The sequence below is a fragment of the Amphiura filiformis genome, chromosome 7 (genome assembly GCF_039555335.1).
Source record: "Amphiura filiformis chromosome 7, Afil_fr2py, whole genome shotgun sequence".
NCBI classification, from domain to species: domain Eukaryota; kingdom Metazoa; phylum Echinodermata; class Ophiuroidea; order Amphilepidida; family Amphiuridae; genus Amphiura; species Amphiura filiformis.
Window position 1 is genome coordinate 38177116 of NC_092634.1, and position 27806 is coordinate 38204921.

The 27806-nt window shown below is 35.3% G+C and overlaps 1 protein-coding gene across 1 annotated transcript; it reads left to right on the top strand.

Annotated features, from left to right (window-relative positions):
- LOC140157123 (extracellular calcium-sensing receptor-like) lies at nt 1–27806 on the top strand. Its single transcript, XM_072180201.1, has 8 exons — nt 1–361; nt 7726–7819; nt 9328–9477; nt 10217–10456; nt 13423–14028; nt 14824–16054; nt 26013–26140; nt 26906–27806. Exons 1-8 carry the CDS (start codon nt 67–69, stop codon nt 27009–27011), a joined length of 2850 nt encoding a protein of 949 aa, XP_072036302.1. The 5' UTR covers nt 1–66; the 3' UTR covers nt 27012–27806.

Genomic DNA, 27806 nt, shown 5'->3' on the forward strand with positions numbered 1-27806 from the left:
ATTGACCAGTCAGACGCACGTTATATGGTTACTCCAATGTGAACAACTTCATGGACTTGTCACACAATGACCATTTCTGCAATGACAAGGACACCATTCCTGTGCCTAATCTTCGTACTCAACTTGGAATTGCGGTCCACGCAAATAATTCCAGACGATTCTGAAGAAGATCTGATCCCGCCAAGTGACAGCTACTCTCTGATTGGACGATATTATTTTGGCGGGTTGTTTAACATTCACTATTCACGGGGTGGACAATGTCGTATGATTAATACTCGGGGTTTACAGCGAATGTACGCCATGGTTTATGCCATACAAAGGATAAATGAAAGACAGGATATACTTCCAAATATTACTATTGGTAAGTACTAATTGCAAAATACTTTACTTTATTATTTAAGGAAACTTCAAAAATACAAACTGAACAATGGGACATTATGAGGGCTTTCATACTAGCACAGACGACTATCAAACGCTAAATATAAAATCAATCTAGTATTAAAGAGAGCTACCAGTGGTTTCGGTGAAATATTGCATTCAAACACACACCATGTTCACAAAAAGTCACACTCACCCCAACCCAACACACCCCACCCGCCACTGCCCTCCCACACTAGTCCCACATCCACATCCACAACCAAACCCACCTCATCCACAAATACAGCCCCAACCACCAACCCCTACCCACCCCAAACCCTATAAATACACCAACAAAAGAAAAAGAGAAGTACAAATCGTCAAAGTCAAAACCAGTAAATCGTGTTGTAAATTTGTTTAATGTTGCAGTTTGTAAAAAGTCGTTTTCCTTCTTTTTTAGCATCGTAATGCCTGTTTCTAGGATTGAAATGTTTGAAGCACAAATACAGCCAAATATGTTCAAATATGCCCAGGGCCGGATTTACCTTTTGGGGGGCCCTGGGTCAGGCCAAAATTTGGAGGCCCCCAAACGCACCGTGAGGAAGGCATGTGCACCCAAGTGGCCACGTTTTTGGATTCTTTGCGAAGCGCGCAAAATTTTGCAATTCTTGTACCCTATTTTGGCCCAAAACAAGGCAATTTTTTTGGTCCCAACATTTGGGGGTCCTGGGCCCGGGCCCATCTGGCCCTATGGTAAATCCGGCCCTGATATGCCAACAGGAATACTTTTTGAGTCTGACGGAACAAATGTACTTTATATATAAAAGTAATGTTATTTATCTCGGTGAATACAATATATATATACTCTTAACTAAAATACCAATGAATAAATTGGGTGTGTTATTTTAATTTTTAAAAATCATTATGATTTGATCATCAATGGATTCTGTCAGCAGATTCACACATTACATTGATTTGCTTTAATTGTGAGAACCGTGACGGAATACCAAGAATCGGCGACGTGTTTCAAATTTAATTTTGATCCAATTCACCTTCAAGGGTGTGATAATTAGTGTTTGTTTTATATCTCCTTACACCGTGTTTGATCTAATTTAACACTATGTAGGCAGGTATGCGTGGCTAACACCATTTCCTTACTCATCCTGCTAAATGCCAAGAACAACTCATACTTAAAGGCTTATAGTGATTCCTAAAAGTGAAGTCAATAAAATAGGAGTAGGTTTATTGAAATGAAAAATTTGGCAAAAAATTAGGAAAACAGCAGTATTGACAAAGTTGAAGCCCCATTCAAATACCTGTAGCTAATTTCTCTACTTGTCTTATTCTGTCTTTATTGTTAACAAATGTGATGCGATCAAGCAAAATCAGTTGGAACTCGGATATATTAAATTTTCAGTTTCTTATAGGATAATGAAAAGTATTTACATTACAAAGCAGCATTTTGCAGAAACCCCCATTGAAATTGCATGAACAAACAGTTCCGAAGATATGAGCAATTAAAGAGTTTTCAAAGCAACAGGAAACAAAAGAAAATCATTCCTTTGTTTGGCTATATCTCAAAATCAGTATTTCCGAGTTTCGACTGATTTTGCTTGATCGCATGTTGTTTGCCAAATTTTTGTATTTCAAAAATGACAATTTTAAAGACTAAAATCTTCACTTTTAAGAAATTTATACACATTTTATTTACACTTACACGCTGGTGTCACTGAATAAGCCTTTGATATAGAAATGTTATGTTATTTATGTCTTTGAATACAGTATTTATACTTTTAAATAAAATGGCAACATTAAATTGTTTTTGTTTTGTTTTTATTTTTAACAATCATTATGATTTGATCATCGATGAATTCTATCATCAGATCCACACATTACATTGATTTGCTTTCCTTTAAAATAAACCAGCTTTACCTGTGGGAACCGTGACAGAATACCAGGAATCGGTGATGTGTTTCAAATTTGATTTTCATCCAATTCACCATCAAGGGTGTGATAATTAGTGTTTGTTTTATATCTCCTTACATCGCGTTCGATCTAATTTAACATTATGTAGGCAGGTATGCGTGGCTAACACCATGTCCTAACTCATCGTGTTGAATGCCAAGAACAACTCACACTTAAGGTTAGCAATTATTTTAAACTGTTGCGATTTTGTAGTTCACAGCATCTTGCGAATGGTAGTGAGTTTTGGCAAAAATTGCATTTATCATTTCATAGCGAGTATGTAGAAGAATTCAAATATTACAGATATACTTTTGTAGGTCCTGTGGTTTTTTTAATTATGTTGTAAAGAGGGCTGAAGCAACAACACTGTTGTAAAACGTTCATAACTCATTAACAACAATAAATCAAGCAAGTTTTCAAATCTATTTGTAGAAGGAACTTTTGCAAAACATCAAAATGTTATTTTTCAATAATATATTGATTTAGACAATGATGATCAATTTTTGGCCTCTTCGACCAACAATACCTCATCTACCAATAAGGGCTTATTCAGTGATTCCAGCGGAAGTGTAAAAAATTAAAATTATGTATACATTTCCTAAAAGTGAAGGATAAGTTTGAGAACCATGACAGAATACCAAGAATCGGCGATGTGTTTGGAATTTAATTTTAAACCAATTCACCATCAAGGGTGTGATAATTAGTGTTTGTTTTATATCTCCTTACATCGTGTTCGATCTAATTTAATATTATGTAGGCAGGTATGCGTGGCTAACATGCTAAATGCCAAGAACAACCCACGCTAAATTAAGGACTTATTTAGTGGTCCTCGTGCTATTTTATTTTATTTTCTAAGTAAGCTTCGGCCCGCCAGTACCCATTTCACACCTCGGGCCGAACAGATGAATAGAGGTAAAGCGCCTCGCCCAAGCTCACAACATGATAGCACCGGTACCGCCACGGTTCGAACACACAACCTTATGATCACCAGTAAAAGCTCGTACCGGTGCGCGAAGTAGCTTTTCACGGAAAATGTGTCATTAGGGATCAAATGTCAAATTTGGTCAAAAGACAGCAAATATTCTAGGGCATATTTCAAATTGCAATTAATTAAATTGTAGCATGCGCCACATTATAGAATTTTAAAGATTTCTGATAATACAAACGTATGCATAGGCAAGTATTGTGTGAAACTATTCGTTAAACTGTTTTTGCCAAATTACTTAACAAACTAACGGGGTTATAATTGAATTGCTTTTATATAATTTCTTGTTGGAGTTCTTGCAAATATCTTGAACAAATTGCTTTTAAAATATATTTCATGTTATTCATTTAATTATCAACAACATTTTAGTCTTGAGACACATTGTGAATTAGATTATAAAATGATTAAGCGTCAGTTTTTGACCTGAAAAGAGTTAGTGGTCAAAATGTTTTTGTGATTAATTTTAAAATAATAATTAAGAGAAAATAAATTGAAAATCATTTTAATCTTGGTTGTCTCAGTTTACAAGTACGTTCTACAATTTACTTACAACAAAATACTACACATAAAGGCGACGAAAAAAGAAAACCCTGTTCTACGGGCTCGACCCACTCTGGGCCCGACCGACCCAGATTTTACAAGAATCGGGAAACAAATCTTTCCAGTACAAATGATGCCGACACAAATTTCGAAAATCTCATGAGCAACATTTTTTGGTATTTTGGTAAAAAAATTAATAAAAAATAAAAAAAGCCCGAAAGACCGACAGGTTTTATTTCGTCGTCTAAGCGGTATTACATGCGTCTGTATCTTCAAATACGTTCACGAATAGTACCATTGAGAGCAAATTTTATACCAAAATGAAACATTTTACAATCATGTTTTCTAGAGCTGTTTTCTGAGTAAACGGACCATTTAGCCTCTATTTTGCCATCTAGAACATTTTCATAGCGAGGTAAAAGGACAATATTCAAGTCTTGCTCCAAATAACAATACTCACTGACTATCGTTTAGTCTGTGTCAGTGAAATTCAATTCAAAATTAGTCGTTTTTATTGTTCGATTAATGTAATATAATATGGCTTAAGTGTAGACTAGGTATTGTTGGTCGAAACAGCCAAAATGAATTAATTTTCATTATCTAAATCAATATAGTATTGAAAAATAACACTTTGATGTTTTGCAAAAGTTTATTCTACAAATCATATACTTTGAAAACTTGCTTGATTTATTGTTGTTAATGAGTTATGTACGTTTTACAAAAGTGTTGTTGTTTCAGCACTCTTTACAATGTAACCACATGATCTATAAAAGTATATCTGTGATATTTGATCTACACACTCGCTATGAAATAATGTCATTTTTGCCAAACAATTCTACCAAATCTGTCAGAAACAGTTTTAAACTTAATAATACCACCTTGATGCATGACATGCACAACCCTGTAACTACTTTCGTAGTGGATATCAGAAACAGTTTAAACTTAATAATACCACCTTGATGCATGGCTTACACGCACCTGCAAGACGGAATAGAACATTCAGTGAAGAACTCTAACTTTCAGTTGCAAGAACGTTGTTTCCGAAAAGAGTTCCTGCCTGCATATCCTAATTCGTCTTGCAGGTGCGTGTATGTATTATATTTGTGAGAAGTTTAAAACTGTTTCTGATATCTGCTGTTAGATTGTGTATATGAAAGACAAGACAGTACAGGGCTATCTTCAACACCTGTAGGGTGTTTTGAATGGTTATATTGTTTTTATTATTTCAAACTGACATGGGAAAATCGTTGCCTTGTTCACTTCATAACATATTAATGAACTACCACTAATTAAAAACACAACACTAGTACGCAGGACTTTATTTATTCAATATTATTGACATTTCTTTGCGCTATATTTTCGTTTGATATCGACATCTTAATATATCACGTTGCTTGTTTCAGTTCTAGGTTAATGTACATATGCATAATAGATGTACTTCATTTGAATTATGTATCTGTAAAAACAATTTTATTTTAACTTTGTTGATAGCTTTTGCTAATAATATTATATAATTATTGTAATGTATAATGTAACGTGAATAATGTAATGTAATGTATAAATATAATGTAAAGCAATGCAATGTATAATGTATTGTAATGTAATAGTCACGTAATGTAATAATCACGTAATGTAATGTAATGCAATGTAATGTAATGTAATGTAATGTAATGTAATGTAATGTAATGTAGTGTAATGTAATGTAATGTAATGTAATGTAATGTAATGTAATGTAATGTAATGTAATGTAATGTAATGTAGTGTAATGTAATGTAATGTAATGTAAAGAAAAGTATTGTAATGTAATGTAACAGCAAGGTAAGTAGATATCTGTTCCAATTCCAGTGACACCTCATCCATATTGTCCTGGGTAACATTAGGCCAATGTTCACTGGAGGGGCATGAAAACTAGCCAGGGGAAATACTAATACCCGGAACAACGATCCAGGGAAATTAATGAGCTGGAATATATGTAATGTAGTGTAATGTAATAGAAATTACAATGCAATACAATACAATGCAATACAATCTAATACAATGCAATGAATACAATGCAACGCAATACAATACAATACAATACAATACAATACAATACAATACAATACAATAAAATAAAATAAAATAAAATAAAATAAAATAAAATAAAATACAATACAATACAATACAAACAATACAATACAATACAATACAATGCAACGCAATACAATACAATACAATGCAACGCAATACAATACAATACAATACAATACAATACAATGCAACGCAATACAATACAATACAATACAATACAGTACAATACAATACAATACAATACAATGCAGTGCATTGCAGTGCATTGTAATGCATTGCAATGGAGTGCAATGAAGTACAATGCAATGCAGTGCAATGGAGTGCAATGCAATGTAATGAAATATTGTGAAATGAAGATGAATAGATTATACTTTCATTATTCAATATCGATATTACGTATAATATGTGAAAGCAAGTGTCATACATTATTTACATGACTGGTTTCATAATTATCATTCATAACGGTAAGATAATGTAACACTACCATCTGCCGTCTCTCGCCTAACATATTAACATAAACAGCCATAAGTAGGGACAAGTGATTTGCGCGGAACTTTTTTCCGCGCAATCTCCGCGCAATTGGCTATTTTTTCGTATGGGCAGGGATACATGATTTGCACTGAAAAAAGTTCCGCACAATCTCCGCGCAATTGGTTATTTTTTTTCGCGCAAATCACTTGTCCCTGGTCATAAGCTCACTAGATGAAGATGATTGCCATTAATAAACACAGCACAAATTCCTCAGTTACATAACGTAACCCAACATAAATCTAAATAAAATCCTCAGTTACATAACCCAACACATATCTAAACCTGCTCGTCTTATGACAATTTGCTTGACACGGTCGTGTGCAACATCTTATTATCTCCAATTTGATACCGCATTTGCTACCAAAAGCTCTAATTGAAACAGATTGATACCCGTTTGACATTTGGTACAGTGTAGTAAACAATATAATGTTATGCAATGAAATATTGTGGAATGAAGATGAATACACTTTCATTATTATACAATATCGCTATTGGGGGCTGTTCAATAACTATGAACCGGAGGATACAAATTTCCAAAAGGCGTGCCATAAAATGCCCCCCCCCCCCTTCGGCTGGCCAAAATAAATCTTGCCCCACCTCAATTTTACTCTCCCCCAGGGCTCATAATTATTACGCAGCCCCTTACGTATAACAAGTGATAGCAAGTGTCATAAATTATTTACATGATTGGTTTCAAAATTATCATTCATAATTAATGTAACACTAACATCTGCCGTCTCTCGCCTAACTTACAAACCATCATAAACTCACTAGATGAAGATCATTTCAATAATATTTATACCATGGTTGAGTCGATCTGAATATGTGTCTGTTGAGGTCGGATTAATAAAATGCATTAAGGCCACTACAGACTCTGAATATTCGACGTAAACTATGTCTTCGTTATTCAATCTATTCCCATTCTATTTCAAGTCATGTTTAAGTTCTAACGAATGTTTGATGACGTAAAATCGATATATATATGTTACGTAGAATGTCTGGTGAAAATAATTATCGATTTTACGTCTTTATGCAATATGAAAAAATAAACGACCCTTTGTCAAAGGAAAACGAGTCAGTCTAGACCGTTATGTTTCTCACCTCCACAAGAGAGAGATTTTCACACTTTACTATGCTCATCAATGAGATTTGCCAGCCAAAATTTAGAAGTACGAGTAGAAATCAACAAACAAGAAAATGAAGTATTGTTATACAAAAAACTTCAAAAAGGACCATTATCATGATTACATGCATTTACTTTATGCTTTGTTTTACAGGGTTTGATCTTCACGGCACCTGTGCTGATCCAAACATCGCAGTAGCAGCATCTTTAGATTTCATAACGAGCTCTTCCGTGAATGAGTGTAAAGGGTAAGATGTCAAGATAAATTAGTGCAAGAAGGCTCTATCTGCAATAGCTGCCCTATAGACATTTGAACACTTTTGCGTTGCATGTAGTAGGCTACACAACACATGCACATAATTATGACACCAACTATTGCAGATGGGACCTACTTACTAACCCTACGAAATATATGAATTGAGCGAAATGTTGAGCTACAGATTAAACGTTTGCTGTTTTTCCCATTAAGTGAAAACAATGAATTTAGGCAAAACCTATGTCCGGGTAATAGATTATATTTACATGTATATACGAGATCTTGGTTTATGTGTAACAATATCAACAACTAGATTATGTTTTTCATTGTAAAGCGCCGTGTTCTCATTAGAGCGCTAAATAAATGTTTGTATAGATAGATAGATAATAGATTATGCGGAATTTAACAATCATGTGCAAATGGAACACTGGTGAGTACATCAAACTTCATCTGTTTCACTATCATTAGTGATCACAAGCGATGCAGATCCCAGTGCATGGACCTCGATAGTCTTGTGTTTGTACAAACTATATCCAATTCTTAAACACTTGACAACGTTCCTGCAATCTTATTGGTTATTACCCGTGTGATATGACACGATATCACACACTTATAGCGCTTGTGTGTCAACGCGATACTCGTACGCGCTATTTGAACCAATCGGAGGTGTATAACAACAACAGGACTGATCGATTTTATGCTCTAGGTAATTCCGTGTAAAATGTTGGATTTAATTTTGATTAAAATTTGTAATACTTATGATATTTTTTATTTGAATTGAAGTGTTTAAGAATGAGAATAAAGGTATTGTTTTTAGGCGCTGTCGTGCATCTATCGTCTCATATAACACGGGCGACATCATTATTTTAAGTAAAACAACTCGGCTTCGCCTCGTTGTTTTACTTAAAATAATGATGTCGCCCGCGTTATATGAGACGATCGATGCACTCCAGCGGCTAAAAACAATACCTTTATTCTCTAAATCTTGTGGAATGCAAGGAATACTTACGAGGGATACATTACGAGGGTATAATGTTAGTTGCCATTAGAGAATGAATTTGGAGAAAACCTTCTGATAATTACAAACCCTCGCTGAGCAGCAAGACCTTCCCTCTAAGCTTTTAATCCAATAAGCTGATTATCTTTTTTTCATGAATTGGAAGACATTCTTTGATGTATTACTGAGCTCAATCATCTGAAATTACTGGAGCGTGAGCCACCCAGGCTGGTAGCTCAGCATAGTATTTTATTAACAGAAGGTTTTTTCCAAATTCATTTCCTAAAAAAAAAAATCCAAGGCGAGAACTCATAATAACGGAGTCGCAACATTTCAAAACCTACTTGTCATAAGTATGTTTCTAGAATTGCTCTGGATCAGATTGATCTCGAAGTATTTACATACACAGTGTCAGGTTATTTACAATTGAAGGAAATGTCATGACCCGTTTCCTTTTTTTACCCCTTTTGCTTGCTGCTATTATATTTTTGATATCGTTACAGTGGGGATGATATTCTACGAGACTTCGTGGGAGTAGTCGGCCCAACAACAAGCAACTCTGCCGTTTCTGTGGCTAGTTTATTCGGACTGTTCAAAATCCCAGAAATAAGCTACTCAGCAACAAGTTCCATATTGAGTGAAATCAGATACGCGTAAGTGAAACAAATATTGCGAATGGGCCTTTTCAAGTTCCTGGTTTTAGTTTTGGCTTTGGATTTGGTGAATCTCTCAGCGGGAGTTATTATTGATAGTGTTGTCTCGTATATCCATTTATTTCCATATATCTTACTTACATATTTGTTTGCAATAATATAAGCTTAACATAACTATTATCCTTCCTCATTTATGCAAAACCCTTATTTTTATCCAGGATGACACAAAGCTCACCAGAACCGGCGGTTAACCGCGTTCTTCTGTTCCCAAAAATATAGATATCAATATAAAGCCATAATGTACAATCTTATAATATGAAATTGGTTAATGTTTTTTCAAACCTGATTGTTTTGCATATTTGTAATGTTTACACAATGTTCCAGCGTGCACCTAAATATAATCGGCGAAGTTTGTTGTCTTTGTAGGTCAACAGAGCAAAGTTCGACATATTATCATGATTTTGATAATATGTCCTCCTATAGAACTGCAAGTTAAATGGTCAAAATAACTAGTGGGCTTTCTTTCACTTACCTTGTTATTTCAACTTAAAGTGGACAGCAACCCTTCCCGGCAGTTATTACTAATATTATTTCAACATTTTGAATAAAGAATAACAAAATTAAAATTTGACGGAAATCGTACATTAAGGCTTTAAACTGCCAGTCTACTCGGGCACCGGTGGTCAACAGGACTTAAAAGTTTTAAAGTCACCCCTATGTTCTTGTCATTTATTTGAAGGTACTTCACACGGACTGTCCCTACCGACTCCAATCAGGCAACAGCTCTAGCAGACATAGCCGCTTACTTTGATTGGTCTGTTGTTGCAGCTATCTCAACAGATGATTTAGCGTATGGTATTGATGGAAGAGACCTCTTCGTGGAAGAAGCAGCCAAGAGAAATGTGTGTGTGGCATACACACAACAAATCAATGCAAAGAGTTCCGAGGAATACTTGAAGAGTATTTTGGAAGATTTGAGGTAATATTTAGTAACAATGATCCGACGAACTTAAGTCCGAAGCTTCTTTAATCCGACAGGTTTTTTTTATTACGAAGGTTTCTATTCCGATGTTTCTTTATTTCGACGGTTCATTAGTCCGATATGAAAAAAGATCCAAATATAAATAAAAGCTCTTTAATCTGAATTTCAAAACCAGGTTCTCTAGTCCGAATACGAAAATAGGCTCAATGATAGTCAATTTTTAAAAGGTTCTCTAGTTGGAATATAGCCGTGTTCTTTAGTCTGAATTAGTGAACCGGTTCAATAGTCCGAATTTGTTTTTATCATTTATTTCAGTGACAAACTATCCATTTTTAAAATAAAACAAATCCTTGCTTGACTGCAACAAGGTTGCTTTTTCTGGCTATTTCCGTAGCTGACATTAACGTAAATTATTATCCTGATGATATTTTATGTTCAATTTATCTGTTGTTCATTCCGTCATACCATACTAAATATTTTGCAGTGTATTCGAGTTCAAAATTCCAAGGCTAACATGGCTAATGTATCAATGTAATGTATCAAACATCTTAGTTCACTGGGCTAACATGATTAATCAAAAGCATGTCCTTTGCATTCGTATCAGCTCAAGTTCCAAAAATTACCCACACGAACAAATGCTACAATTTAGGCTACTTTAAGATTGTAGACATCCTAACATGGGTAGGACCTAATAATTTACGTTACAACACTAGGTAAGCTTAGAAGCACTACCGCGCCTTATACATTAGAATGATTACATTAAGCCATTAGAGGAGCATGAATCCAAATAGATTCGTGGTAGATTTCATCATCCGTAAATCCAAAATAAGACCATTTAGCTATCCGGTAGAAATACATACTCCCCTATGGAAGACATGACCTTACTCTTCCACACAGTGCGTGTGAATATTTCAAAAAGGGTTACTCGAATGGGTAGTTGCTCCAGTTGAGATCTACAGCCCCTGTGTGCAGATTAAGATCATGTCTTCCATATAGGGTGTATGGATTTCAACCGGAATAGCCCATTCTTACCCTGATTATGCCTTATCGCGTGCATCGAGGTGTCACACGGCAAAATACGTGCGCGTATAATGCATTACGCGCGGCTGCGTATTTGACTCAAATCAGCCCACCATACAGATCTGGATCTAACACAGAGTCATGTATAACACCTTACTATAAATGATAACCTCAGGGTAGGAATTAGCCGACAACCTCTCCGTCATCATGTCAAAGTCGGGAAAGTATGCTACTGACTGCAATCAAAGAGAAATCCAGTATCTCTATCTCTATATCACGAACTTTAAATTACACAATCAATCACAATACTTAAGAAGTGTATGTCTCATCGATCACGTGACAATTACGGATTTGACGACAATGACCTACTACTGCTTTATTAATTGTTCAAATGTTGGTATATTTTCATGATTAAAAAAAAAATTATAAGGTGTTTTTTTTTTATCATGACACAACCAAATTACATCTAAGTGCAATGTAAAGACCATTTCTTATTCTCATTTCTTTCTATTTTAATGTCGTCACGCCGATGTGCACATCAATTAGCGAACATCGTAAAAACGTAAATTTATAGTGCCAACATCACGACATACATACATGATAAAATTGCATCATCGAGAAAATGCAATAACACATGAGCCTACACCTACATATCTCACATTTGCAATGTTAACGAGCACTCTATATATGCATAAATACCTATTATCGCACATCTGGCAAATATATGCCATGTAGCATGACTAAAAAGCTAGTCACCCGTTGCCTCTAATGTCGATGGCTTGACACATCTGTGCCAAATGTCAACAAACAGTGTATATTCGTATGTTGCCATTTAAAATAAAAATCAATAATAAAAAATTAAATAAACATCTCAAAAAAAAGTAACTAACCCGCCATTATTCAAACACGGGCTATTGTATTACAAATCTGTAAAATGCGTTGGAAGCAGAATTTATTTTTGCGCATTTTGACACCTCATTTGATACGATAACCCAGAAAACAATAAAACACCGGACAATTTAATGTAGTGAGGTCCAGATTTGAAAGTTGCACTTAGGCAAAAAAAAGAAGATGTTTGCTTGCCCTCAACCGACCGACCCTAATTTTGGAAATCAGAAAAAAGTTGTTTATTTCTATTTACTGAACAAAAGAATACCGACCCAATTTTTGGAAATTCCTGAAAAAGTTTTTTTTTTTTCAAATGTTTGCATTCTGAAGATGTAAAAAATGTATTTTATAGCTTGTGTTCAACATTGTAGTTGTTTTGTAATGTTAGTTGATTCATTTTGACACCAAAATTGTCTGATTTTTCATATTTTGAGCCTTAATTAATGCAAACAGTAGAGTTTGCTATTAAAAAAAAAGAAATCCTGATCGACCGACCCAATTGTGATGCGATCAAGCAAAATCAGTCGGAACTCGGAAATATTGATTTTGAGATATAGCCAAACAAAGGAGATATTTTCCCTTGTTACCTATTGTTTTGGAAACTCTTTAATTAATCATATCTTTGGAACTGGTTGTTCAATTTCAATGGGGTTTTCTGCAAAATCCAGCTTTGTTAATGTGTTTTACTATTCTGTAAGAAACTGAAAATTTATTTTTGCCGAGTTCCGACTGATTTAGCTTGATCGCATCACAATTGCTAAAATTCATTTGAGGGCAAGCAAACAATTTTTTTTCTTGGTCTTACCATGTTGCTTACAACAATACAAAAACACTTAGATATCACTACACAGATTTCCTTCCATTATACTGAATACAAATCAATAGAATTTACTGCAACTCATTTGACAGATTTGTAATACAATTGCCCGTTTTGGAATGACCATTATTTAAGGGGGTAGTTACTTTTTTTGAGATGTTTATATGTCTAAATAAGGTTGTTAATTTCTACTATTATAACACACTAAACTTGGTACTTTTTGTATATTCTTATGAAGAGAGTTACCGAATATCAAAGTCATCGTAGCTTTTGCGACTGAAGAACCAATGCTGAAACTCTTCAACGTATTCGCATCCCATAATGCATCTGGTTATACGTGGTTAGGAACAGATGCGTGGACATTATCCGTTGCTCTGAAAAACACTTCATTAACATCCGTTACGAAAGGAATGTTGGGATTAAGATTACACAGCCAAGATGTGGATGGTTTCGAAGAATTTCTTCGATCAAGAACGCCAGTGTCTACTCAGTTCAAAGACCCATTTATTATTAATTACTGGGAGGATGTATTCGAATGTTATCTGACGGACCAAGGAAAGAATGAAAAAGGTTATGATAATAGATGTAGGGGAAATGAAACTTTACCAACGGATGATCATTTTTATGATGCTCCGACGATGTCCACTGTTTTTGATTCGGTAGAAGTCATCGCGAAAGCTCTTCATGAAGTTCTTGGTTGTGGCTCAGCAGATGGGTGCCGAGAATATGTGGGAGAGGTGCCGGGAGATATGATGCTACAATGTATGAAGAATGTGAACTTTACAGGGTATTCAGACTATCGTATTGATTTCAATTCCAATGGAGATTTGTTATCTGAAGCATGGTGAGAATATAAAACAATGTCATTGAAGAGGTTCATCAGATCTGTTGATTAATCAGTTAATTAGAGTTATTTCGCAAGACCAAATGAAAACGCTTCTCTGTTGACAGTTTTGCCAGACGTAATTGAGTCTTTGTAAGTTACATATTTGATATACCGTAAAACCCCGTCTACAAGCATATAAAGTGCTTCTGATGAAAACTAAATTATTCCAGGCGCCATTAAGGAGTTTGAACAAATAAATTACAGATTCAAGCATATAAAAACAAGTATTATTGTAAGACCAATCTATTGTATTGGTATATATACGCCTAATTAGTATTAGTTAAGCTTTCATAAAAAACCCATATATGCTTGTAGACGGGGTTTTACGGTATACTTTGGACTACTCAAGACAAATTTTGGAGACAAACGTGCCGCTGCCGATTAAACCAAAACCTCCCGTCAAGTTTCCCGCTCCAAAGCAGATATATCAATAACATCAACAACAACATTTTGAAAAAATGCCAACAGTCTTCTGGTAAATCTGACAGCAGACAAATAACAAATAACTGTAATTAACTAATAAAACAATGTATTCATAATTGTATACAAATGGCCAATGTTATTATGGTTATTCCAATGTGTGAAAGCTTCAAAGAATAAAAGTCTGTATTTCACTGCACTATTTGTGTGTTTTCTATGCGAACTTTAACAGAAATCATTCTGTTTCACAGACGAGCTGTAAAAACTGACTTTGCAATATTATCATTATAATATTATCTTGATTAAGTACATTATTCTACATTTCCATTCAAGGTATGATGTCGTTAATCTCCAACCAGCCTCAAACTGCTCTCAAGATTTCGACTTCAAAACCATTGGACATTGGAGACGTTCTCAAGGAGGTCTGGGTAACGTAGACAATGTCTTCTGGTCTTACCAGGACTCATGTCGTAAGCAGAGCAGACTTCAAGGTTACATGCAACCACCGGCATCATTCTGTAGCAGATCTTGCAAACCAGGGGAACGACGAACCTCTCAAGGATTATCTCTCTGTTGTTGGGACTGCGTTGTGTGTCCAAAAGATCATTACAGTGACACATTCGATGCGTTGAGTTGCACAAACTGTTCTGAAGAACAGATCTCTAACGAAAATCGTACGGAATGCCTTGATTTGGAAGAGTTATACCTTAATCCACTGGATGGATTAAGTTTGGCTATTCTTTGCATCGCTTGTTTTGGTGTTTTCACAACACTTGTAGTGTTTATAATATTTACCATCAGGAGAAATGTTACAATTGTGTACTACGCATGTGCAGAAACACACGCTTTCTCCATATTAATCTGTGTTAAATTATGCTTTTGTTTTTCTGCTCTATCATTAATACCAGCTGATTACTTGTCTTGTAGAATCGTGAACGGAATTCAAATGCTGCCTATTACACTACTACAATGTTTTCTTATTCTTACTGCTTACATTAATTACAAGAAGAAATTATTGCAAGTAACTGCAAGAAAACAATATCTTATATTGTTAATGATTATATCCTTACATACCATATTGGTTGTTGCGTGGTATTTTACGAGCTCACCAGAAGTGAGTCGCACAATCGATAAAGGAGCCAAAATTATATTCATTGATTGCGGATCCGCAACTAAATTTGATACAAAAACAATACTGTTTCTTTATAATATCGCTTTGGATTGTACAGGAATTGCTATTGGTTCTAGAATCAAGGATGTCGTGGACAATTTCTACGAAGGAAAGTTTGTATTTTTCAGCTTTGTGATTCATGTTATGTTATGGGTGACTACATTTGCAACATATTTGGCAATAACACCAGGAAGGCATTATCAACCAATTATTGTTTCAGTTGGAATGCTGTTAACAGGTTTTGCACTACTAGGATGTATTTATGTACCTAAGCTCTATATTATGCAAACAAAAGCTGATGCAAATGAAGTAGTTGATGTACGGAAGAAGAAGTATGTAGCAAGAGATGGAAATGAGGAAAACAAACATAATTCATTGCAGATTATTCACTCGGTAAGTATTGGTTGCATCTATACAGGCGCACTCCACGGTTGTTTGATGTGATCATTTATTAATTTTGCTAACAAAACACAGATTTGCTTTTTTGTGGTAATTGTTATTCTATAAATTGCATATTTGTATGCAAATTGAGGGCGCTATTTACATAATATATTTTAAATTTCATTTAGCCCGATAATATGAGTTATTCCTTTCATTTCATGATCAAGAAAATGTCCTTGCCATTTGTTACTCATTTTTCTGATGTTTAATTAATGTCATTATACAGTGTATATTCTTTGTAAAGATGAAAACAAGATTTAAGATGTATAGCGCCATGAATATAGTTCTACATGCTATCAAACAACAGTGACTCCAGTTGCCACCGATGGGTGACTCGTATACTCTGAAGCGAAAATGTATTCTTAAACACTCGAGAAAGTTCCTGCAATCTTATTGGTTCTTAGCCGTGTGACATGACACGGTATAACACGGTTCAGCACGTGCGAGTCGACGCAATACTCGTACACGCTATTTAAACCAATCGGAGGTGCATGGCAACAACGGGACTGATCGATTAAAGTCCTAGGTAATTCCTTGTAAAATTGTAGAATGTAGTATTTCATTATTAAACTTTGGAAAACCTATGATTAATATTTTTAATGGAATTGAAGTGTTTAAGAATGAGAATAAATTTTTTTGCTATTGATAAGGGACCGTTCATTATTTCTACCGGTAGGGGGGCCGGGAGCAGACAGAAAGTCACTGCCGAAAACTATATGACCCCCTTCTCCGATAATAAAACCATATGACCCCCCCTCCGAGCTACATGAAAATCATATGACCCCCCCCAACCAAAATAGAAAGTATTGCTGCGGAGGAGTCATGGGGTCTTTGTAATTTTGGTTACAGGGATGTGCCACACAGACCTTTGAATGCAGACTTTCTCGCATCTGTACCATTTTTCATCACCATGAAGCAGTGATGTCAGTGTGCATTTCATTTATAGGCACAGCTTCAAGTAGCTAGTGGACACTTAATTGCAATACTGGGTAAAAACCACATGTGCCTGCTAACGGTCAAAATGTTTTTATTGCATGAGGTGAAAGGGCTTTGGTAGTAGTCTACAAAAGGGCACATCAAAAATTCCTCCGGAGCTTGTTGCCATAGCAACGGCAGATTTTATGATTTTGGCGTTTTTTGCTTATTTTGGGGTGAAAATAGGGGAAAATATGCACTTTTCTGAATTGCTCCTGACTTTAAATTTGAGATCACATTAAAAAAACAAACTTACCACCATAAAGTACTATCCTTGTGCTTTCCCCAGATGCAAGAAATATTTCAATAATATTTCCCTATGTGCAATTTTAGGGCTGGGCAACATTGCCAATTTAGCACTTTTGAAAAAATGCAATTTTACCCTATCTTTGAAGTCTAAAACTAATTTTGCTTGAGCACCGAGAATTATTTCCTCTTTGTTGGTACTTGGGCAGACATTGCCCCTTCCAAAAAAAAAAAAAAAATTCTGGGGCTATTTGACCTGTAAAGCCAGTGTTGCCAGAAAGTTTGATAATTTTCAAAAATGCATTTTTCGAAATAATGCATTTTCTACATATTTACTCATGTAACCTTTAATACCACCAACTTAATTGAAATATGTGCACACTTTGCACACATGATTAGACACACACTGCAACGGAAGCAACACTTTGAGGCTGGGGACAAGCCCTGTCTTGCAAAACCGGTATTGCCAGAAAATCTTACTTTATTTATCCAAATTTCCAATTTGTGCATTTTACAATTATTTATTCGGTTGATTTTATACCATCAATGTTACTTGAATAGAATGTGCATTCAAACATCATCTGGTACAATATAGGTTCAGACACATGGTTGAGTCGGACAGGTGCCTTCGTACACCTTAGGCTTAGGCGCCCTTGAGGATACTAAGCCTAGTTTTTACCAAAAAAAGTAATTTTTACATGGGAAATTTTTTGAAAAATGACATAATCTTGGAAAGTGTATCATCTTACTATAAGATATATGTTTGGATCAAAAAAGTAAATCACATCATTTTTCTGTGACCTATGGTTTTTGACCTCTTGGAATTCATAAGTAGGCCCAAAATGCAGGTTTTTAATGATTTTGGTCATTTGGGGCAAAAATTGACCTTTTTGTTACCATTTTTAGCAATGTTTTGCATTACAAAAGTTTAAATTACACTTAAGTTCATTGACAAATAGGGCTTCTTTAAGTTTAGGCTATTGAGAGAATTCAACGAGTATGCAGTTTCCATGGCAACGGCTATTAATGCTCATTTTTAATTAAATATCTGTAAAATAGAGCTAATTTCCCAGTAAAATTAGTAAAAATGGATATAAATGGCCGTTTCCATGGAAACTGTCTTCTTTGAATTCTCCTAATAGCTTAAAAATGTTATGCCAATAAAACAATTGTTTTGGCTTGATGATAATCCTGTTAATGCGTCTACTCGAAACTGCTGATTCTTGATTACGAATCCAAAGGGATAGCCGAGTGAACTCGTATCAACGAAAAACAGTTTCAAGTGTATTCTCTGATTTAAACCACTGCTTTATACTAACAACATGCCTATCAATACTCACAAACTTACAAAATTTACTGAACAAATCTGAAGAAATTATCACAAAAACATCCATTGTAAAATACATGCAGTAATTTTACTGTCATTTCCGGCAGCAACATTGCCTCTATTGTTCTGGTGAAATTTTCTAAAGAAATACACAAGTTATAAGAAAATATACTTTATTGTTACGTAATTTTACAATTTTTCAGAAGAATTTTTACAGGATGTTAACTTCGCTGTCAGAAATGTTTGTAAAATTAATCGCCTTTCCTCCCTTTTCTCTTCTCTTTTTCCCCTTCCCCTTTCTCTTCTCTTCTCTCCTTTCCTCTTTTTTGGAAGGAGGGGGAGGGTGTCTGGAAGGAGGAAGCCGCCCCCCTGAATTCACGTCTGGGCCTTGGCGGGGATATTAAACTGCATTCCATCACCCGAATGATGAAAGTTTACAACACAATATTCATTGAATTCAACATTGATTTTTAAGCCGATATAATCCAACCAATTGAGCAGTAACAACACCAGTTTGATGCAGACGGGACCCAGTAATGGCCAACTGAATTTTGACCATCACTTGGCTCAATGGATTCTTCTATAGGCCCACTTTATTTGCCCCAAACACTCAATGTGGACTGGGATGTGGCCAAGATCTAGGCCCACATACATAAATATTTTTCTGGTATGCAGGATTTGGTAAATCTTTAGATCCTTCATGTTTTATTATAAAGACCATTGAATGTTATCTTCCGCAGTTGATCACATCCTTACATACCTGAATATGGGCATCTCGGGAGGGGAATATTTAAAATTGTGAGTCTTTCAGGGAAAATGTTAAACATCGGACCTTTCAAAGGGAAGCTTTAGTAAGGGTATGGAAGTAAGAGGGTCTTCTTCTGTGTCAAATGTTATTTAGCAATTTATTATTCACAATCAAATTAATCAGAGCAATTTTGAAATTTGACCTGTACATGATGTTTGACCTGAAGTGACCTCTGCTGTGATTTTAACACATTCCCTCTCGGTTTATATTCACCAAGTTTGAGCCCAATCACAGCTATTTCAACCCCTAAATGACCTTCGACCTCAACATCCTTTAGGGTATTATGTATTATATCTTTTCTCCCTTTAATGATCATATCATTGTTACCATGATACTTTTGGAATGGCATTAACCAAATTGATAGCATATACACAGACGGATAGAAAATTATTTTGAGGATTGTGTTAGAAACTAGGGAAAATGGTTGAAAATAGGGAGTGTTTTAATTGCAACAGCACATCATGACCCACTAGCTTCATCACCAGTTGGATTTTTACTTGCATTGTAAACCGGTAAAATATTGTCTGCATGGTTGTTTCCATGTGAACATGTGAAGACAGTGATGTTACCTTTCCACCCTGGACAAGTATCCCGTCAACAGGTCCTGTTCCAGTATAAACGTAGAAGTAGAAGTAGAAATTGCCGGGAGAAATTGATGGCATCGGAACAATAAAAGGATGTCTTAATTTAGGGGAGAATTTCAATGAGGGTGTCAAATAATGCAAACGTCAATATTGATGCCCGCATGGGAGTTTGAAGTTTATATTATTGTTCGTATCATTCATTTTACCGGGCTATATTTCTAAACAAATGCACGCATGTTTTGACGAACTCAAAAGTTACGTTATGGGTAAATATAATCTGGTAACACCATTATTGCCTAAGTTTCAAAACCTGTTTGAGATGGTGGTAAAAAAAGGCCTCATTTTTGCCCAAAACGACCAAAATCATTAAAATCCTACATTTTAAGCCTACTTATGAATTCCAAGAGGTCATAGGTCAAAAACCACAGGTCACAGAAAAATGTTGTGATTTACTTTTCTGATCCAAACATCCATCTTAGTAAGCTGATGCACTTTTCAAGATGCATATAATTATGTCATTTAAAAAAAAAATTCCATGCAAAAATGACTATTTTTTGTCAAAACTAGGCTGAGTATCCTCAAGGTCCCCTAAGCCTATGGCTTGCTATGCCACCTGTCGAAAAACTCGCCCATGTGTCTGAACCTGTATTGTTTCAGATGATGTTTGAATGCACATTCTATTCAACTAACATTGATAGTATAAAATTAGCCGAATAAATAATTGTAAAACACACAAATTGGAGAAAAGTAAGATTTTCTGGCAATACCGGTTTTTGCAGGACAGGACTTGTCCCCAGCCTCAAAGTGCTGCTTATGTTGCAGTGTGTGTCTAATCATGTGTGCAAAGTGTGCAAATATTTCAATTAAGTTGGTGGTATTAAAGGTTACATGAGTAAATATGTAGAAAATGCATTATTTTGAAAAATGCATTTTTGAAAATTATCAAACTTTCTGGCAACACTGGCTTTACAGGTCAAATAGCCCCAGAGATGTTTTACCAAATTTGGAAGGGGCAATGTCTGCCCAAGTACCAACAAAGAGAAACTAATTCTCGGTGCTCAAGCAAAATTAGTTTTTAGACTTCAAAGATAGGGTAAAAATTACATTTTTTCAAAAATGCTAAATTGGCAATGTTGCCCAGCCCTAAAATTGCACATAGGGAAATATTATTGAAATATTTTTTGTATCTGGGGAAGGCACAAAGATAGGACTTTATGGTGGTAAGGTTGTTTTTTAAATGTGACCTCAAATTTAAAGTCAGGAGCAATTCAGAAAAGTACCTATTTTCCTTTATTTTCACCCCAAAATAAGCAAAAAACGTCAAAATCATAAAATCTGCCGTTGCTATGGCAACGAGCTCTGGAGGAATTTTTTATGTGACATTTTGTAACCTACTACCAAACCCCTTTCACCTCATGCAATAAAAAAAATTTGACCGTTGGCAGGCACATGTGGTTTTTACCCAGTATTGCAATTTAAAGCGCTGACGTATGCACACGCGCAATGATGCGCACATGGATCAGCTGCCTCAACGCATCACGTCACTGCCACATATCAGGCTGAAATACTATGCCTTTACTGTTTTTGCCACCCGGCTATCACCAATTTTTCAAAAAAAGCACCTAAAATTTACCCTAATTGCAGTAATTGGGCACTTTTCTCCCGGGACTTTTCTCCAAATATTGGTCTTTACTGAATAGCCACCCATCAATATACCAAAATCGCTGAAAAGGACCCCAAAATCGTGGCACATCCTCATCAACTAGGTAGAACCCCACAGGGTATTTTAACTTGTTTTATTTATTTTTCTAAAACATTATTTATTTCACATGCATGTAGGGCCTACACAGGTTTTGGTTCAACGGCCACCCTGTGCTCCAGCTAGTACATGTACATGTACTTCAATACCACAGGTCCCTGAACAAACCACAGCGATATCCATAGGACTACAGTTTTTTTTGCACCAAGAACAATCTTTCAAGTGGCAGGTTTGGAAACTTAGGGTCAAACTTATTATAATTCATTAGTTTTATGTAAAATGGCTGTAAAACGAATTTATTTCATTTTTTAAGTTGTAATTTAATTCAATCATACAGAATATAAAAAATCAAATGAGTTTAATAAACTATCAAGCTGATTTATTAATTTTCAATCTCTCAAAGTGTAAGTATGCATCAACTTCTCATACATGTTGATACTGGGTGCAGTACGCAGCCCCCTTTGGTATAAAATGAATGAGTTGCAAAATCTTCTTCATCAGTATATTAAAAGGAATAAAAAGTAGTTTGTGACATCTTACCATAAATCAGTGATGTACAGTGGTGTAGATTTCTTTTTGACTTCATTAGGGGGGGGAGGGGTTTGAAAAAAATTCTTGAAGTAAAGTGAATCCAGCACCTTTTGGCAACATAATTAGTTGATGGTACAAATGCGCTAAAAATGTTGATATTTTAAAGCTAAACTGATAAAATATGGTGCAAAAGTGGAATAAATGTGTGTGAAGCGTGTGGAAATTTGCACTTTTGGGGCTAAAATGGGCAAATATGTGGTCAGAAACCTACATTCAGGCGTCAACATTGGGGGGATGATTGTATGGAGCATCCCCCTGGCAAAATATTGGGGGGGGGATCTACGCCTATGGTGATGTACTTTGGTTCGGCTCAAACTTGGACACAGAAGGTCCAATTAGATCCATATAAAGTGTGAAATCATTATCTAAAAATGTCAAAATAGATCTCAAATTTGATTCAAAATTTGTTGTCATAATATCCAACAAATCCACAAAATTATTTAGATTTATCTGTCACTTCCCAGAATCATTACTGTTATCGTTAATGAAATAATTGATAACTATACATATTTTAATTAATATTTTGACTATATAAAAATATCTAAAATTTCTTTCATGGAACTTTCTAATTCATTAAACTCTTGAAAGAGAGAAAACATGCACACAGACATGTACACCCCATCCATAGGGCTAGGGTGGCTGTGGTTTGTGTGTGTTCACTACTCAGTGGCAGTCACTGCACATTTGTCAGGAACATTTGTCCATCACACAACCATAATATAATTTCTGAAAGGGTGAATTTCTAATATTATTATTATGATGATGATGATGATGATGATGATGATGATGATGATGATGATGATGATGATGATGATGATGATGATGATGATGATGATGATGATGATGTTATTTTTCTATAATGTATTTGAATACATTGCCCAAGTTTATTGTCATGGTGGTTTGGGCGAGTCTTTGTAGTTTAACTAGGGTATGGAATATGACACCTGTGTGGGGTGGGGTTTGATAGTGGATGTGTATTGGGGGAGCAGTTTGGGGTGGTGTAGTTGTCTCTTTTCATTGTAAAAGAACAAAGAAGAGACTGACCACAGCATTACTGTGCAGCAGCTTGATTATTCTTAATTCTCTATTACGAAAATGGCAGTGTACATGTATATTTATGAAATATGGTTCAAAATTCTCTTATTTCAGCAAATTTGTATTGTACATTTGGCAAATTAGAAGCAAAATCTAGAATTTTTCTCCATTTTTTGGAATGTTTTATCCAATGACCCATTTTTTCAAAATGTTATAATAAATTACTTACTTTTGGTGCAAATTTCTGTCAATTCACACCGTGGCAGGTGAAAAACAGGTGAGGCCCGACTTAAGTGCAAAGCGCAAATCTAATGGTCAGGGGTCCAGGGGCAATGTTCCAGATGGGGGTCCAGGGGGCGAAGCCCCCTGAAGCTCCAGGATTTTTGAGATGCAAAACCATCTGACCCCCCCTTTCAATAACTAAAAAACCATCTGACCCACCCCTTTTTGCCTGACAAAACACCATCTGACCCCCCCCATTTATTCTCCCGCCCCCCCTCCGGTGGAAATAATGAACGGTCCCTAAAGACAGTTTTAATGGTATTATTAACCACTTTTTGGTGACATGACATCCCAAGAATACCAATACACAGACAAAACTCTTATATGTCTATTAAGATTGGTTTTATATTGTGCTACCTTAAAACTCGAAATAGCATAATAGCTATACGTAGACAAACAGTCGACAAATGATCTATAAGACACACTCATTTAATTGAAATTAACCTCCTTACAAAACGACACTGGGTCCTTACGAGAGCTCATGTGTTCATTGTGATATTAAAAAGACTGGTAATGGATTCCACTTAGTTGGAAAGCATCTGTGGCTTTATTCAATGCACGATTGGCGAACAATGATACTTTTAAAGTATTAATTAGAATTTCTTTTGCCAAACTGCACTAATTATTGTCTACGAGGTATCGAGGTAGAAGCTGTATTAGAGAACGTCCCTATTGGTAAAAGGACGATTATTCTGGTTTTCTTCTATTTTCATTTAAAGAAGTCTCCGGCAATCACAACGTTATGCCGTATATCTAAGAAAAATAATTATCAAGCACGAATTTAAATGTATTTATTTGAAACAAACCCATAGTGACCATAAAAACGTCCGTCTCTCAACACGCGATATTCAAAATTCCCGGGCGCCGAAATTGTCGAGTACAATGACGTCCCAGTAATACAATGAAGGCTGACGACAATTGAGCACAAATAACCTGGTCATTGTACTTAGACAACTTCGGCGCGGGAATTTTGAATATCGCGTGTTGAGAGCCGACTGATTTTATTCGTTTTTATGGTCTTATTATGATGAACATGCATACTCACAGTACAGACGAAAGAAATAATCATTGTATCTATAAAAGATTTATTGAATTTGTATAATGAAATATTTAGATTTATAGATATGTTACATTTTATATCTGTTGGAATAGCAAGATAAACAAGTGAATTTAAAATAGCCACGTAGATCGCGCATGCCAATGCGATATCTGATTGGATACAAGTACAATAACCTATGACATCACTTCGTGATATTCATAAATTATCAAACAGGTGCTTTTATCAAAGATGAGAGGGCACGTACCACTATATGCAAACGTCATAGTGTAGAACTGAATAATAGATTATGATATGTCGGCACTTTATTTGAAAAGAAAAAGTCCACCCCAACATATTTATAAATGAATTTGTGTTTGGTCTTGTGATGGTGATACTTTTCCGAAATGTTTTACTATTTAATTGAGACAGTTACTTTCCACAATAATAACAATTTTTTTTTATAATATTGCCTTTGCTTTTTAAAATAATTATCTAACCAATCAGCCTATACTAATGAGTAAAATGGTGGTGGGCTGAGAGGGTTTTGATTGATCAAATCAATCGTTGATACAAATACAAATAACGACCACAATCAATTCTGATGCAATTACAATATCCAGATGCCTACTTTTAAGGTTATATACCACTAATAGGCCTGGGTGATGCATGGAAATACGACGAGGAACTATTTGTTTGTGTGGCATCTGAAAGAAGACTGCTTTAAAATCACTGAAATTAACCAAGTTATATAACCCAAAAAGTACATTTGGGTTTTGATGCTTCGAAATTGTATATTTCTTCTCATCATAATTGCGTTGTAATATTACCAAAATTCATCCGCACGGCATCGATCGGTAAATATTCGCCCTGCCTAATTGTAACTTTCAGCTTCGAGGGCGCACTGCTATTTTACGCTGTTTACGATTCAGTGAGTTAAAACAAGAAAGGGCTAAGGTCAACCAATGTTGAGTTTTTGATCATTTGGTATCTAAATCATCTAGTTTCACCTGATATTGGTGGCGTTTAACTGTGAGAGTTCTAAATACTTTTTTAGTATGAGAAACTTCCGACCGAAATTAGCCATATTCCATTTGAAAAATATGTAATACATGTAGATAGTTAGTGTTATGGCTAAAAAGGTCATTGTTGATTGTTTAATATAATTTCGGATTGACAATTGAATACAATTGGATACTATTAACACAAAAAGTCGTTCAAATATCAAACCATAATTTATCGTTTTGTGTGCAATTACTACATCCAGGTACCTGCTGCTAAGGGTATTCTCTTAGATAACTATAGAAAGGCTATTGAAGCAGTTAAGGGTGAAAAACATCAGGCCGTCAGGGTGGCCACGATCTATAATGAAAGGATTGAAGATCTGCAACTCAGGTAAGGGATTCATGCCACGGAACATGTCGAGAGGTTAGTGTAAGAAAGCGTCTTCTGCAATAGCTGTCATGTGTTATATTCTTAAATGGCGTGTGCACGTTTAGGACCTTTCAAATGGAATTTGGAGCAATATTTTGCTTAATTACAATTTGAAATTACTTATTTGAATAAACATGAGTAGGGTTTAATCTTTCCCTAGAGATGTCCTTTTCAGAGGGCTGAGCTTCTTTTTTTTCACGAGAATCACATAAACGGTGTTTTAAGAGAATGCCACTTGAACTTTTTAAATATCGAATATTGGATATCTTTAGAATTTTGGCAAAATGCCGAATATCGATTCGTCTGATTTTTTTTTTCAAAATCATGTTTACTAGAAGTTTACTAGAGAACAGGTCTCAAACGGCGCAGCACTGCACCATTAACTAACCCTGTTTGTCGCCCTCTGTAGTTTACTTATCAAGTTGAATCAGCGTTAAATAATTGATATGCTGCCCTCTGGCTCTGTACAGTCCGATGCTTGCGTAACATGATTTTTACAAACCTACGAATCGCTGTTCGGCATCATGACACAATCATAACGATATTAGCCAAGGTGTAAAATGTTCTTCATTGTCAAATGAAATCTGAACTGCACTGATGATTTTGACATATTCCCCTGAAAGCCTGCAAATAAAAAGTCATTTACATTAAGAACGAATTTACCCCGAATTGTTTTTATTAAAGACATTTAAACTAATTTACACGATTTTATCACAATTATTGCAGGTATCGCAAAGTAATCGGAGAGAAGAAAGATATACTTCGCCGTATGCGACATCAACGTGTAATGTCAGTGGTCGGATCGCCACTGGTGGAAGCTATTTACTGCTAACGTCATGATAATATTCATATTTTTGTGCTTCAATGGAAAAGTAACTAGATCATAGAGAGAACACACAAAATGGTCATTTAATTTCTACCAATGGAAGCCTTACCAACTTGAATACTTGAAATTTATGCGGTTTTGCCGTTTCTATACTACAAATACATACAAATACACTACAAAATCACCCCACCACGGACACAAAAATTATGCAACTTGTGTTCGCAGTATAAATATTGCAATGTTGTTGTTTTCTACTGAAATATACCACCCTCCCTCGGGATTGTGGATAACGACTGATAATGTAGACTATACTATTTTTTAATATTGGCGGTTGTTATAATAATTTTAATAAATTTCTGGTCTGTAGCAAGGTAAAGAGAGTGCAATGTCATACTTAAAAAAATATTTATTAAATTTCGGCCAAGAGCCAGGGCGAGAACCCAATACCCAGCACTTTCGGTATTCTAAATACACCAAAACAAGAAAATGAAAGGGGCAGACAGAAAATGGAGACCAGATCAAGATTTCGCATCTAGTTCATGTGACATGATTTGGATGAAACCCAACATAGTCTCAGATGTGAGTTTTATTTATTTATTATTGTATCCTAATAAATGGGTAAGGTTAGGATAAATTAAAACTCAGAGATCGACAAAGCCGAGACTGTGGGAGAGTATACTGAAATATTTACTTAGCCAAGATAAATGAATATAACCATGTATGCTAACTGAAATTAATTGAAACTGCTCATTTTAATTTGGAGCAAAGGGAACCTTTTTGATAAATGAACAACCATTTATT

Bases quoted from the DNA above. Each gene is read 5' to 3' on its own strand.
- LOC140157123 (XM_072180201.1), top strand. From the start codon at position 67: ATGACCATTTCTGCAATGACAAGGACACCATTCCTGTGCCTAATCTTC. The intron at 9,478-10,216 runs GTAAGTGAAACA...ATTTATTTGAAG, and splicing joins TTGAGTGAAATCAGATACGC to GTACTTCACACGGACTGTCC. The intron at 10,457-13,422 runs GTAATATTTAGT...ATTCTTATGAAG, and splicing joins AGTATTTTGGAAGATTTGAG to AGAGTTACCGAATATCAAAG.